At 41.9% G+C, this 16,191-nt stretch overlaps 1 protein-coding gene across 1 annotated transcript; it reads right to left on the bottom strand.

The window, feature by feature from the left end:
- Positions 1 to 14,646: 14,646 nt before the first annotated feature.
- LOC132277596 (uncharacterized) lies at positions 14,647 to 15,801 on the bottom strand. Its single transcript, XM_059779435.1, has 3 exons — positions 15,577 to 15,801; positions 15,040 to 15,504; positions 14,647 to 14,943 (listed from the first exon to the last, which is right to left on the bottom strand). Exons 1-3 carry the CDS (start codon positions 15,799 to 15,801, stop codon positions 14,647 to 14,649), a joined length of 987 nt encoding a protein of 328 aa, XP_059635418.1.
- Between the last annotated feature and the right edge of the window lie 390 nt (positions 15,802 to 16,191).

Below are 16,191 nucleotides of genomic sequence, written 5' to 3' on the forward strand. Positions count from 1 at the left end.
ACCTCGGTGGTGCTTCAATTGGCCGGTAGATCCGTCAAAACACCTAGGGGCATGGTTGAGGACATCCTCATCAAAGTTGATAAGTTTTACTTCCCGGTTGATTTTGTAGTTCTTGATACCGAACCGGTTCCCAATCCCACCAACCACATCCCAATCATCTTAGGAAGGCCATTCCTTACCACCGCAAATGCAACCATCAATTGTAGATCCGGGGTTATGGACCTTTCGTTTGGTAACATCATGGTCAAGCTTAATGTTTTCAACGCAAGTCGACCTCCCGTGGATGAAGACGAGTGTTGTCTTGTAGATGTGTTGGATGAGATTGTTGAGGGATCAATTTCCACCATGGTCATGAAACAACCAATTGAGCACAACCTTTCATCTCTCTTATCCGATGATCCTCTTGCTTCTTGCCTTCTTGAAATGTATGGAAATTGTGGGTTTGATGATGAAAATCAATGGATGAAGTAAGCAATCTCATGGAATCTGTTGCAAGCTTGGATTTTCCATCTTGGAAAACTCCAATAGAACATCTTCCTCTACTTTCTAGTACTCCACCGGTCTCATCTTTAGTTTCTCCACCAATTCTTGAGCTTAAAACTCTACCTTCTAATCTCAAGTATGCATTTCTAGGACCAAAAGAGACTTCCAGTTATCATTTCTTCAAGTCTTGAAAAAGACCAAGAAGACGCTCTCTTAAATGTGCTTAAAGAAAATAAGGAAGCCATAGGATGGAGTGTGGCGGATCTTAAGGGAATTGATCCTTCTATTTGTATGCATCGCATACTTATGGAAAAAGATAGAAAACCCTTTAGGGATGCCCAAATGAGACTTAACCCTAACACGAAAGAGGTAGTCAAAAAGGAAGTAGTCAAGCTGTTAGATGCCAGGATCATTTACCCAATCTCTAATAGTAAATGGGTGAGTCCTACTCAAGTAGTTCCCAAGAAATCGGGGATTACCGTGGTTGAGAATGCAAAGGGTGAAGAAATCTCTAAGCATACCGCCAATTCATGGCGTGTATGCATTGATTACCGCAAATTAAATGTTGCCACTAGAAAAGATCACTTCCCTCTGCCATTCATTGATCAAATTCTAGAAAGATTGTCCGGACAACAGTACTATTGCTTCCTTAATGGCTATTAAGGGTACAATCAAGTAGCCCTTGACCCATTGGACCAAGAGAAAACCACCTTTATTTGTCCATTCGGCACATTTGCTTATAGACGGATGCCTTTTGGTTTGTGCAATGCCCCCGCCACATTCCAAAGGTGTATGATGTCAATTTTCTCGGACATGGTGGAAGAGTATCTAGAAGTGTTCATGGATGATTTTTCTGTCTTTGGGTCTTCATTTGATGCATGCCCTCAAAAATTTGGATCTAGTGCTTAAGAGATGTCGTGAAACAAACCCTGTTCTTAGTTAGGAAAAGAGCCATTTTATGGTTCAAGAGGGTATCGTTTTGGGTCACGTCATCTCGAGGAAGGGGATTGAGGTAGATAAAGCGAAAGTAGAGCTTATTGCTAAATTGCCACCACCTTCAACGGTGAGAGAGGTTCGCTCCTTTCTAGGTCATGCCGGCTTCTATCGCCGATTCATAAAAGACTTTAGCAAAATTGCTTGACCCTTGTGCAATCTCCTTGCCAAGGAAACCCCTTTTGTCTTTGATCAAGCATGCCTAGACGCTTTTCACAAATTACGTGCTTTATTGTCATCTGCTCCTATCATGCAACCTCCCAATTGGTCATTACTATTTGAAATTATGTGTGATGCTTCTGATTATGCCATGGGAGCTGTTTTGGGCCAAAGAGTAGGAAAGCTTCCTTGTGCCATATACTATGCAATGAAAACTTTCTCGAGAGCTCAATTGAATTACTCCACTACCGAGAAAGAATTACTTGCTGTAGTGTATGCTCTTGATAAATTTTGATCATATCTTTTAGGTTCTAAGGTTGGTGTTTACTCTGATCATGCTACCCTGAGACATCTTCTGACAAAGAGAAAAACAAAACCTAAATTGATTAGATGGATTTTGCTCCTTTAGGAATTCGATTTTGAAATCAATGACAAGAAAGGCACCAAGAATGTAGTTGTCGATCATCTCTCTAGGTTATCGATAGAACCTTTCCCTAGTTCACCAATTCGTGATTCTTTTCCGGATGAACAACTTTTTCAAGTTTCTAATGGACAAATGCCTTGGTTTACCGACATTGTGAATTATTTGGCAATTGGCAAACTTCCAACTTCTTGGTCAAAAAACGAAAAGAATCGTTTCTTTGCCAATATCCAGAATTACTATTGGGAAGATCCTGTCTTATACCGTTATTATCCGGATCAAATTGTGAAGAGATGTATTCCGAAGAGTGAGATTCCAAGTGTTCTAGTGTTTTGTCACACTCTTGCATATGGTGGGCATTTTAGTGCAAAGAAGACCGCCTTGAAGGTTCTTTAAAGTGGGCTCTTTTGGCCCACTATCCATAGAGATGCCTACAATTTTTGCAAGTCATGTGAGAGATGTCAAAAGATAGGTTCAATATCGAAAAGAGATATGATGCATTTGACCAACATTCTTGTTATGGAAATCTTTGACATATGAGGCATTGATTTTATGAGTCTATTTCCTATGTCCTATGGTTTTCAATACATTCTTCTTGCCGTTGATTATGTTTCCAAGTGGGTGGAAGCATGTACTACCAAAACAAATGACCATTCTGTGGTTATTCAATTCATCAAGTTCAATATCTTTGCTCGTTTTGGTATGCCTAGGGCTATGATAAGTGACAGAAGAAAGCATTTTTGTAATCAATTCCTAGTACATTTATTTCTTAAGTACTCTGTTACTCATAAAGTGGCCACTCCTTACCATCCTCAAACAAGTGGGCAAGTAGAAGCGTCTAACCAGGAAATTAAGTATATTCTTGAGAAGACGGTTAACACCACCTGGCAAGATTGTTCACGGAAGTTAAATGACGCTTTGTGGGCTTACCGGACGACATATAAGACTCCCATTGGCATGTCTCCTTATAGACTTGTATATGGAAAGCCTTGCCATCTTCTGGTTGAGTTAGAACATAAAGCCTTGTGGGCGGTTAAAAAGCTCAACCTTGACCTTGATAAGGCCGGAGAGAACCGGTTATTACAATTGAGTGAGTTGGAGGAGTTGAGACATAATGCTTATGATAATGCCAAACTCTACAAAGAAAGAACTAAAGTTTTTCATGATAAGCATATTGTGAAGAAGTCTTTCGAACCCAGTCAAAAAGTTTGGCTCTTCAACTCTAGATTGAAACTCTTTCCAGGGAAGTTAAAAACCAAATGGGAAGGTCCTTATGAAGTCATCTCTGTTGCACCACATGGGGCGGTTGAAATTCAAAATTTGAAAAAGTGGAACATTTTCAAGGTTAATAGACAGAGACTAAAACCCTATATTGAGGGACAGGTCTTCCAAAGACATTTGGAAGCTGCACATCTAATAAACCTTGTGTATGAAGATATCTAGGGATGCAATACAAATGGAAGAATTTTTGCCTGTTCGATCGATCTCAATGGAAGTTCGATCGATCGAACTTCATGTCTGCATCAAACCTGCATCCAAGTCCCTCTCTGTCCAATCGTTCGAACAAAACCTGCATATTTCAGCTCTCTGTCCCATCGTTCGAACTTGTTCCTAGATCGATTTAAGTTTCTTCGATCGATCCAACTTCATCTTGGATTGATCTGCAGTTCCAACACTTAGAAAAATTTTGAACCTGTATCCACCTGCATCCAAAGACCTCTCTGTCTCATCGTTTGAACTTTTCTGTAGGTTCATGCATGTTCGATCGATCGAAAATGTTTTGCGATCGATCAGAACTTGATCGATCTGAGCATCTTTGGTTGGACCTTTTTCTTCTCTTTTTGGATTTAAAACTTATTTATTCAAAGCAGCATTACGTCTAGTTAGAGACGTTAAACTTAGCAATTATTGTTCATACTTTCTTGAATTCCTTTTTGTTCATTCAAAAAAAAAAAAAAAAAAAAAAAAAAAAAAAACTATCTTGTGCCCTTATGTGTAGTCATGCTACTTTTCTATCGGGCTTGATCTCATATCTCTCTTTCATCTTGTGTTATATTACTTTAGAATGTATAATCTGATCATTCTTATCCCACTTAAGATTTAATGTGAATTCGCTAGTGAAGATGCAAGAATTCGCTTCTTCTTTCTCTCTCTCTCTCTAGAATTCTTCCAAAAAATTCCTCCCTCTTATCCACCTGTAATGGTCTATTTATAGACCATTACAATTATTATTGTTAACTGATTACATTGGGCCTATATTCAAAAGTTTTCTTCCTTCTGGACCTGATCTCCCAAGGGGCTTGATCTTCCTCGGTGGATCCTCCAGGTTCGGCCCATTCCGGGGTGCTTTGGCATGGGCCCTACTTCAATTGTTCGACCCGATCCCATTCCAGCGAACTATATCCGGCCCATGCCACTTGCTGCATCCTCAACTGCCCCCATAATTACCCCTTATTGATTAGGGGGTAATTATTAGAGGCTGCTAATGATAACCTAACGGCTCGAGAAGATCGCGTGGGAGAATGGACGGTTAGATTTAGGGGTCGGTGTTTCGAGATTCAAAAAACCCATCGCTTTCCTGACTCCTCGGCCCTTGGGCTCACCTTGTCTTTATAAGCTTCATAGATGTTCCATCGATCCTTTTTACCGTCTCCATCTCACTTTCTGTTTTTCGAATCCTCTCCGGCGATCTCTTGCAAAAGATCCTCCTTCTAGTGGCCTTGCAGTACTTTTTGCCGTTCTCACTCTTTGAGGTTAGTTTCATTTGCATTTTTCTTTTGGAAGACTTCTTTCTCCTCCTCGAAATCTTCATTCATTCTCACCATGACAGTAGATCTAGACGTTCTTCGCATGAAACTTCACCTTCCCGACGATGTAGAAATTAGAAATTGCCCCCGAGAGGTGAATATTAGAACCGGTGCTGGCCTTCTTCCCGGCAAGGTCCTGTTTTCACTCCTCTATCTTAATCTGCTTAGGTTTCCTTTACATCCTTTCTTTTGCTATGTTTTCAACAAGCTAAATCTTTCCCCTTTGCAAGTAAACCCAAATTTCCTTAGGATTTTGTTTGTTATGCTACTCCTGATTTGTGACAGAGCTCTGGATCTGGACCTCGTAGATCTTCTCCTCTGTTACAAGGTTAGCAAGATCAAAACTGATGAACCGTTTTATCACTTTTTCCCCATTGAGAAGAGGTCCATCTGCACGGATCAAATCAAATCCGAGAAGGGTTGGAGGAAAAATATAATTGGGGTTAGGGGAGCCTAGTTCTCTCTAGCTGCGGAGGATTTCCCTATCCCGAGCACTTTTGGAGAGTGCTCTGTCTCTTTTTACAAGAAATATAAAAACCATAAGAGTGACTGTCCTTGCGATATTTGCATTCCTCGTTTTTGTACTTTCTTGTGCCATTCCTTAGGCATTCCTTGTGATGATTTGTGCTACGGTGTGTGCAGGGATAGGGATAACTACCTGAAGCAGTACGTTCTGACCAACGTTCCCTCCTGCTCAGACCTCCTCACCTCAGACAATCTCCTCGATATCTCAGTCCTCAGCAAGACAATGAGCCAACTCCAGATCCCTTCCTTTGGCAGGAAGAAAACTGCCCCCAGGCCTGCTATCACCCCTGCATCAAATTCTTCACCAGCTTCAGCATCTTCCTCTGCTACCCTTTCTGATACCACTCCTTCCACCGATCCATCCGTGATGGCTACTGACCCGGTCGCTAACACAGCGACTGCCAGTCTGAACGTTACCCCTTCTGTCAGCAATCCTCCTGGTTCTACTAATGCTTCCGCACGGGAAAAGGCAAAAGGAAAAAGGCACCAACCTAATAGTGCCCTCAGCATCGATGATGTTCCTTTGTCTCAGAGGGTTAGGCCCTCTGGGCCGAATGTGATATCCCTAGCCAGACCTCCTCAGACTAGGCCCCCTACCCCTTCTGGGCATGCATCTGCTTCAGGAACGGCGCCATGGAACCCTCGCTTCATTCGAACAGACGGATCGTCTGTTAAACCGACCGAGACCATGTTCAAAGATGGTCAGACCGCAATGGCTTACTACAGGAGCATGTGGACTCCCAAGGACATTGAGGTAGCCAAAGGTCTGTCTTAGAGGGAAGTGTTCAGCCGATTTCCCTTATCCGCCATGGAGGTAACTTTTACCCCTTAGTCAATAAGTCTTTACACAGTCTTTACACTTATTTTCTTCTAACCATCTGCTCGGCATAACCAGTTGTCCTGTATATCTCTACAGACCTTGTACGGGATGATGGCTATGCAGAAACAAGTTGAGCATGTGAATGCCAAGGTCCGTGCGCTTTCTGACAGCCTTAATGCAGCGAACAAGGAGAACGATGATTTGACTGCTTAGAAGACCGGGTTGATGGTTCAGCTTGGTAAGATTGAAAAGGAGAGGGATTCGCTGAGGAAGGAGACTGACTCTCTTCAGGATGAGAGGAATGCATTACAGCTCGAAAAGAGTGTCTGGCATACCCAGCGCGAATCCCTTAAGGCTGAAAAGGAAGAACTGCTACGCCTTCTGAGTGATGAGCAATCCGCTCGGATGGCCTTTGAGAAAAGGGCCTTGGAGGAGCGCAACACTTTACTCGATACCATCAGTAGGGTAAACGATGGTATGCTAGTTCTGCATGCTTGGTTTTCCAGAGTTGGAGCCCTCAGATATGCTCAGGGGTTCCAAGAGGGTTATGCCGATCGTGTTCCGGATGAGGATCAGACCGGTTCTACCCCTGATAATGTTGACAAGGAACTGGATATTGACCCTCCTGGTGTTTATGCTGATCCAGACTCCACCGCTGCTGAGGGCATATTTGATGAATGCCAAGAGATTGCCTCTTCTCGGATCACTCCTACTCCTTCTGCCGCTCTGACTTTGGACATTCTTCCTCTGTCCACCTTGACTCCATCCGTTATTACTGCTGAAGATAACCCTCAGCAGAATGATTCTTCCAATGCTATTGAGGGTAGGACTCAACAGAACGATTCTGTCATTCACCTCGACTCTCCACCTCGTGAGGATGGTGATACCAACAATAATGAGGAGACAGCCCAACATCATCAAGAAGCTGATGAGGCAAACGCCTCTTAGTTATAACTCTTTTTTTTTTTTGTACTGACTTTTGTATATTCGCCATCTTTACACCTCATCTTTTTTGTAACTCTTTGAACTTATTAATGAGATGGCCGACTTCTGATCAAGCTCTTTATGTAAACTCTTTTTATTTCTTAGCAAGTGCCTGGCGTTCGGCTCATAGTGCCAGCTGCCACTTTCTTTGCGTAGGTGCCTGGCGTTCGGCTAAAATGCCACTTGCCACTTGGCTTTTTATTTCTTAGCAGGTGTTTGGCGTTCGGCTCATAGTGCCAGCTGCCACTTACTTTGCTCAGGCGCCTGGCGCTCGGCTAGAATGCCACTTGCTACTTGGCCCTCTCTTTTTTCTTTTTTCTTTTTTCTTTTTTTTTTTTAGCAAGTGTTTGGCATTCGGCTCATAGTGCCAGCTGCCACTTACTTTGCTCAGGCGCCTGGCGCTCGGCTAGAATGCCACTTGCCACTTGGCCCTCTCTTTTTTTTTTCTTAGCAAGTGTTTGGCGTTCGGCTCATAGTGCCAGCTGCCATTTACTTTGCTCAGGCGCCTGGCGCTCGGCTAGAATACCACTTGCCACTTGGCCCTCTCTTTTTTTTTCTTAGCAAGTGTTTGGCGTTCGGCTCATAGTGCCAGCTGCCACTTACTTTGCTCAGGCGCCTGGCGCTTGGCTAGAATGCCACTTGCCACTTGGCCCTCTTTTTTTTTTTTCTTAGCAAGTGTTTGGCGTTCGGCTCATAGTGCCAGCTGCCACTTACTTTGCTCAACCTTTTAAAGAGGAGTATAATCTTTACAAATCTCATAAACTTGTACATTCGACTGTGTTCAATTGAAAATGAACAGAATTCAGTATTGAATATCAACTTTTTATTGATAATACCTCTTCAGAGAAGTAGCATTCCAAGGCTTGTTAACCAGCCTTCCGGCCATGGTTTCTAAGGTATATGCCCCCTTTCCTATGGCTTCTGCAATTCTGTATGGGCCTTCCCATGGTGGCATCATCTTTTTGACTATCCCCACCTTCTTTTGTAGAACCAGATCACCTGGTCTAAAGTCTATGTGCTTTACTTTCTTGTTATGGCTGTTCGCAAGCGTCTGCTGGTAGGATGTGAGCCTTACCGCTGCTGTATCTCTTTTTTCTTCCAGCAAATCGAGGTTAAACCTTAACATACTGTCATTATGCTCATGGTTCCATGCCAAGCTTCGAACAGTCGGAATTAAGTGTTCGACTGGTATAACTGCCTCGGTACCATACGCCATGGTGAATGGGCTTTCTCCGGTCGGTCGTCTTGGGGTCGTTCTGTAGGCCCATAGGACGTTCGGCAGTTCATCTAACCACCTTCCTTTCTTTTCTTCTAGCTTCTTCTTGATACAAGTAAAGATTGTTCTATTTGTAAATTCCGCCTGTCCATTGGCCTGTGGGTGACTTACTGCCGCCAGTTTTTGATTAATTCCATATTCCTCCAACAGCTTTCTTACTTGCTTACTGTCAAGGTTGGTACCATTATCCATGACGATTGACCTCGGAACACCAAACCGGCAAATAATATTACTCCAAATGAATCGTCTCACATGAGTTTGAGTAACGCTCGGATATGGCTCTGTGTAATACCCCTAAATTTAAAAAGGACATAATTGGAATTTTATTTTTATTTTATTATTCGTAGGTGTTTTTATGACTTTTGTTACGTGGCTTCCTGTTTTGTTGTTTAAATGAACTAACTATTTAATTATAAGTGCGCGTGATGAAGTGGCATTTGAATGTTAAATTAAATGTATTGTTTTTATTTTATTTTATTTTTAATCGAACTTGGGCTTGGATATGATTAACGGACTATTTGGATAGTGTAAATGGGTACCATTTTATCCATGGAAGTATATACATGTATATATATGGGTATATATGTATATAGAGTTAGTTTTAATTATTGGTATTTATTAATAATTAAACTTGAGGTATTAATCATAATTTAATATAGGTTATAATTTTAGGGTTACATATATTCTCACGTTTTTAGCCGACTTACATTATAACTTTTATGGTTGTTTTTCTTTCTCGGATTAAAATTAGAATTAGAGTTTTTGTTTTTCTAAACCTATAAATATATCATTATGTTGACTTAGGGTTTTAAAAAATATATATATATGTAAACCCTTTTCACGTACCAGAGAGATAGAGAGGAACGAAGCGTAAATTGTGAGACAATAACAGACCATCTTTGGTGAGAGTTTCAATTATGGATAAAGGATTGGTCATAGAAGAAGGGAAGGTTGAGCAGTAGGAGGCTTGACGGCAGTCATGATCGCCAGAAAAAAACCTAGGAAGACGGCGACAAGGTTTTGATTCCAAAACTGCAAAGCCAAGTTCTTTCCTTTATCTCTCCCGTTGCCTGTGTTCTGTGCATCTGTAGATAGTCTCTAAGGCTTTAATGGACAAATAAATTGAATCTTAGATGCTTAGTATTTGTTTAATCAATTATCTGTATGTAGGCGTGAATTAATTTTGTTACAGTTCATGCAAGTTTGGTTTGGTTGCAGTACTTGCTCTTTCTAAGCATGTTGGATCGATAAATGTTTTAAGTTTTAATTTGATGCAAATTGACTTAAGTAAGGATTTGAGATGGTTTTACATATACTTAGGACTCCTAGGAACAATTTTAAAAACCAACAAAGGGAGTGGAAGTGGCCGGTGCTAAAGCAGATGGTCGAAAAAACATAGTTGGAGGAGAACAGAGGCTCAGAGGGATGAAGAGCCGGCTCTGGGGATTGAAGAGCCGGCTCCCATCATTCAAGAGCCGGCTCCAAGAAGGCATAGAGCCGGCTCCATGCTTGCAAGAGCCTGCTCTTGCATTTTAGAGCAGGCTCTCTCCTATTTTGACGTATTTTAGTGTTTTCTGATTTTCTGGGCACCGTTTGGATGATTTTAATTCTTTCGAATTGTGTTGTGAGGGCATTTGGGTTCTTAATTTAAACCTCAAGTGTATTTAAACCGCTTATTGCATAGTTTATACATTTATGCTAAAGTGTTAAACAGTAGGAAACTAGATAACTTTTCAGTACTGTTAATGGTTAGAGGAAAGTTAACTTGCGTAGTTTAATTCAGTGATTGAACGGATTATAAAACCAGTCATGGGGATGATTTTGGGTGTAAATAGGATTTTTAAACTCAGTATTAAAGATGAACCGAAGGTTGGGAATAGCCGGAGACGAAGCTGAAAGGCGAAACGGAGCAAAACTGGACAGAGGAGGCTCTAAGCCTTTAAGAGGAGGCTCTAAGTTTTTATGGAGCAGGCTCTAAGTTTCTAGAACAGGCTCTAAGTTTTTATAGAGTAGGCTCCATGGTGTAAAGAGCCTGCTCTATGATTTTCAAGAGAAGGCTCTTTGGTTAGGTTACATTTGGTTGCAATCTAGAGCTGTCCGTGAACTGTTTGAGCTATGTTTGGAGTTCTAAATTGTTTTAGGGAGTGAACTAACAATTTTAAAAGTAATTTCAAGAGATCTTAAGCTCTCTAATTGCATAAGTTAGCCTATTGTAGGAAGGGAATGATCAGTGTGAAATTTAGACAATTTACATACTGTTAACGGTTGGAAGGGAAGCAGTTGTTCAATTTTTAAATGGGCAACTTAAGTAATTATAACATGATGTTAATCTTGTTTTAAATGCACGTTAGGGTCATTTACTTAATAAATTTGATCTGTGCACACTCGGGAATATAATTGCTGAATTAATAAATCCGTTCTGCAATTACGTAGATTAAGGATAGGAAATTACTTGCTTGCTCTAATATGGCAATTTAATGAATTATAACATGTTTCTAATTTTTGTTTTAGATGCACAATAGAGTCTTTTAGTTAACAGATTAGACCTGTGCATACTTTGGATTTTTATATTGCTGAAACATTAATTTTCCTGCACTTACATGAGTAAAAGGTTTACTTTAAATTGTTGAATTATTAGATACACTATTCTGCAATTAATTGGATGATGGTTTTCAACTGGATGATGGTTTTGGACTTAAATTGCTAAACTAAAACATAGGTTTTGTAATTTACATGGGAGTTAACCTGGACTTAATTGAAGAATTAACTGCATATTTTTTGTCAATTATATGAATGGATTTTGGATTTTAAGTTGACGAACGATTAAGTTTTGTCTCGTCAATTTCATGCATATTTAGTTGATAAACTGTTCCAATTTTGTTTTATCAGCTACATGGATTTATGTGGATTCTATTTGGTGTACTGATTGAGTTAATGCATCATTTACGGATCATATGCATGGTATGTACCGGTATGGGACGGTGACATACGGAATGGATTAACTAAAACAGTTAAATCCTACATGGTTTCATGTCCTGTCAACTAAAATAGTTGAACGACATATTGGATGGTTGTTTATAATTTCTGTTAATAGGAAGGATAGGGATTTAATTAAAATATTTAAATCCTAATTATATGTTGTGTTTTGGCGACAAATAGTTGACCGGCTCAACATTGTATTTGGATGGGTTGTATATACACTTAATTTATGTTAGTCTGTGCGGCTGAACAAGCTGAACGACTAGCTGGATTTCTTATGGTTGGATAGGATCAGACTTTATATATATAATTATGGTACCGCGATCTGAGCTTGAGTCTCATAGTCGACGGTTAGGGAGCGTATATGCAGTAGGATGCATAGCTAGCTATGTTGGTTGAGGTATACCCTGTTAGGCTTAGGTAGTCATGCCCACTCAGGTGCGTTTTTGCATGTTGCCTCCTATTCAGGTTGAGACCCTCAGCATAGTCTAATGAGAGTCCTGTAGTGTGGTTATATGTATATATCTATTTACGGACTATATAGATATGGTTGAGACATCTATGATGTATTTGCGTATCGAGTCTCTGTTTGGATTGTAGTTCGGATAGAACTTGTTCGTGGGCCTGACCCACTATTATTTTTCAGGTAACGAACGGTTCCAGGTCTTAGATCTTGTTCGTGCTGAGTAGAAACGACTTCTCATTCTTCCGACAACGTAGGCGGTTCCTGTATGGTTTAGCATTGGATTCTTTTTCGGTGGTTCATTTCTCAATGATGATTTTATTAGGGGTCCACCAGATGGATTCTCGAGTTGTATTAGAAATGGAGAATTTGGATGTATCAGAATAATTCTTTATTAATTTAATTTTATTCTGAGGTTTCAGTATTTGGTTTATCATTCTAGTTTCTTTTCAGCAAATTTTTATTTATTCCTATTTCCTTAATTGTATTCTGTGTTCGTTTATTGCTAATTTGTTTGATATCCTCGGGTAGTCGGGCGTGGGCCTAGCCAACCCGCATCCGGAAATCCGGGGGTATCACACTCTGTTTCCACCCACTTAGTAAAGTAATCTGTAGCCAGCAGCACATACTTGTTCTGAGCTCTGGCAGTTGGTAGAGGACCGACTACATCCATCCCCCACTGTGCGAAAGGCCATGGTGTGGCCATTACGTGCAAGTCTTCAGGTGGTTGGTGAATCAGTGGTCCGAACCTTTGGCACTTATCGCACCTTCTGGACAATTCTTCCGAGTCTCGCGACATGTTCGGCCAGAAATACCCTTGCGCCATTGCTTTGTGCGCTAAAAATCTCCCCCCTGAGTGGTTTCCATTTACACCTTCATGAATAGCTCGTAGTATTTGCCGAGCCTCTGTGGGGTAACACATTTTAAGTACGGTCCGGAAAAAGATCTTCGGTACAACTGGTTATGCACTACGGCGTACTTCGCAGCATTCGCTTTGATTTTCCTAGCCTTATCTCTTTGCTCAGGCAGAGTACCATCTCGGATGTAAGTTATGATCGGATCAATCCAATTTGGCTCATATGAATAACATTCACTTGCCAAGGATCCGAGCCTGAAGGTTCTTCGAAAATGGATGGCTGGTTTAATATTCCCACTGGAATCACCCTTGCTAATGTTTCTCCAGAACCCGAGGCACTACATGCTAGCCGGTCGGCATCTTCGTTATACTCCCTTGGAATTTGAATGAATTCAATTTTTTCAAAGTTCTTGGCCTCCCGCACAACAGCAGAACGATATGCTTCCATCGTTTCATCCTTGGTTTCATACTCACCCCTCACCTGCCGAACAATTAACTGTGAGTCACTGAAAACATTCAAATTCCTGACCTTAAGCTCCTTGGCAAGCTTAATTCCTGCCAACAACGCTTCATACTCTGCCTCATTGTTCGTGGCTCCGAATTCAAGCCGAAGCGCTTGGCTTAAGGCTGTACCTTCTGGCGTCTGCAGTTTGATCCCAATGCCTGCACCCATCTGATTTGAGGATCCATCACGAAGAGTTTCCATAAGCAACCACAAAGATCCTCCTCCACGTCCTCTAAATCACATTCTAGTAAAAAATCTGCCACCGCTTGCCCTTTGTCTGCTGTTCTAGGTTCGTATGTGATATCAAATGAGCTTAACTCTATAGCCCACTTCGTCATTCTTCCTAAGAGATCTGGTTTGTGCAGGATTATTCTGATAGGGAAAGTGGTTAGAACGATGATAGGATGTGATTCAAAATAATGCCTGAGCTTTCTTTTCGCATGCACTAGCGAGAGTATCACCCGCTCTGCCTTTGAATAATGTCTTTCGGCCTCAGTCATTGTTTTGCTAACATAGAACACCGGATATTGCTTCCCTTCTGCGTAGCGGATCAAAACGCCACTTGTCGCGATGCTGGATACTCTGAGATATAAAAATAGCTTTTCGCCCGATTCTGGAGCTGACAGTACCGGAAGGTTCTGCATATACTTTTTCAGAGCAGTTAATGCTAGGCGCTGTTCATCCCCCCAAACCTGCCTGCCGTGGCTTCGTATTGTGTTAAAAAATGGTTTGCATCGATCTGACAATTTGGAAATGAACCGGTTCAGTGCAGCAATCCGTCCCGTAAGTGTTTGCACTTCTTTGACTGTCGTCGGCTCGGCATTCTTAGTCAGACCATCTGCTTGGGCAAGGCTTGCCTCGATGCCTCTGAGATTAACCACGTGCCCTAGGAATTGGCCTGAACTTACACCGAATGAGCACTTGGTCGGATTGAGCTTCATTCCATATCGCCTCAACACATCAAACACGTCTCGCAGATGCTTCACATGATCAGCTTTCTTCTTACTTTTTACCACCATATCATCAATGTAAGCTTCCACTGTCTTCCCTATTTGTTCCTTAAAAATTTTGCTAATAAGTCTTTGGTAAGTTGCTCCGGCGTTCTTCAGCCGAATGGCATAACTTTGTAGCAATACGTCCCGCGTTCGGTAACGAAAGAAGTTTTTTCTTCATCAACGGGGTCCATGGGGATCTGATTATAACCTGAATAAGCATCTAAAAAGGTCAAGCGTTCATATCCAGTAGTTGCATCCACCATCTGATCAATCTTTGGCAGCGGGAAGCTATCCTTCGGACAGGCTTTGTTTAAATTGGTAAAATCAATGCATACGCGCCATTTCCTATTTTTCTTCTGCACAACGACCACATTCGATAACTAGTCAGGGTAGTACACTTCTCTAACAAACCCCGCGTCAAGCAGCTTGTCAACCTCCTCGGCAATAATTCTGTTGCGCTCGGGGGTAAACCGTCGCTGTTTCTGCTTTATAGGTTTTGCATTGGGGTTAACGTTCAAGGAGTGACAAGATACAGAAGGATCGATCCCTGGCATGTCTAGGTGACTCCATGCAAACACATCTGCGTTTTGAGACAAAAAATCAACTAATTCCTGCTTTTCCTCCTCAACGAGTCGTTCCCCCACTCTGGTTGTTCGTTCCGGTCGGAACTGATCGATCTGCACATCAAACAGGGGTTCTTCAGTCTAGCCTACTGGCTCCTCCTCCCCACTCTGCTTGGAGGGAGGCTCCTGTAATTACTATCTCGGACTTGCTGAACGAATTAGAGCTTTCCCCTTTTCGGCATGTTTCAGTGTTACAGAATAACATTCTTTAGCTGCAACCTGGTCTCCATGAATATCAATCACTTTGGTTCCGTCTGGCCCCAGGCATCTCATTACTTGATGCAGAGTGGAAGGAACACCTTGAACTCTGTGGATCCATCCTCTGCCCATCAGAAGATTGTAAGAGGGATGAATTTCAACAACCACAAAGGTTTCCATCAAAACCCTCTCGGCAACATGCACCGCTACCTCCACCGTACCGACGGGCTCTACTCGCTTTCCATCAAACCCTAGTAGTGGATTCCCGGTGGATATCAGCCGATCCTGTTTGATCTCGAGTCGATCGAATGTATCTCTTGGCATGATGTTCGCACTACTTCTAGGGTCAATTAGAACTCTGCGCACCAAACATTTGGCCACTGTCAAACTTACGACCAGCGGGTCCTCATGAGGGATCTGAACACGCAACAAGTCTGTTACGTCAAACTTTATCTGCGTTGATGCACTATGTTAGTGCAGAGTGTTTACACTGCCTATCCTTCTCTTCATCCGTGCCTGGCGAAGGCGTGTTCGAAGCAGTTCATCTGACACCTCGGCAGGTTCTGGCCGATCGTGAATTGCATTGATTACTCGAACTGGTTGCGTGTTGTGAGAATTCGACTTCTGATTCTTCTTCACGTGCTCCATTGGTCGGTTCTGTTCCACCGCTGGTCCTTGAATATAACTTGCAAACTCCTCTCTGGCTATCAGCATCTCTACCTGTCTCCTTAGGTTCCTGCATTCGTTAGTCTGGTGGCCAAAATCAGAATGAAATGCACAGTGCTTAGACTGATCCCTCTGTTCGAGAGGTTATCTGATTGGTAATGGAGGTCAGAAATTATCTTTATTTTCTTGGTACAGTCTTGCCAGGGTAACTTTCAATGGAGTAACCAGCTCTTCCTCTCTGGGCCTCTTCTCGGATTTCCACGAGGAGCGTTGCGGCTGAACCTGTTTTTGCCTGATCTTTGCTTTGGTCTTTTCTTCCGTGGATATGACGGATGTCTTCCGAGCGTTTGTCGCCTCTTCTTCTTCCAAGCACACAAATCCATCGGCTCTTTCGTTAAGTTCATCCATAGTCTTCGGCGTGTTCACCACCAAGCTTGT

This window comes from Cornus florida, unplaced genomic scaffold (genome assembly GCF_030987335.1).
Source record: "Cornus florida cultivar Cherokee Brave unplaced genomic scaffold, ASM3098733v1 CherokeeBrave_3.0.0_Hap2_Chr10, whole genome shotgun sequence".
In the NCBI taxonomy this organism is placed as follows: Eukaryota; Viridiplantae; Streptophyta; class Magnoliopsida; order Cornales; family Cornaceae; genus Cornus; species Cornus florida.

What these genes read in the sequence shown, in the direction of transcription:
- LOC132277596 (XM_059779435.1), bottom strand. Translation starts at nt 15,801, where the DNA reads ATGCTGATAGCCAGAGAGGAGTTTGCAAGTTATATTCAAGGACCAGCG. An exon ending in TGAAGAGAAGGATAGGCAGT is followed by an intron (nt 15,505 to 15,576) that starts GTAAACACTCTG and finishes TTGCGTGTTCAG; the next exon opens with ATCCCTCATGAGGACCCGCT. An exon ending in GGAAAGCTCTAATTCGTTCA is followed by an intron (nt 14,944 to 15,039) that starts GCAAGTCCGAGA and finishes TTTGATGTGCAG; the next exon opens with ATCGATCAGTTCCGACCGGA.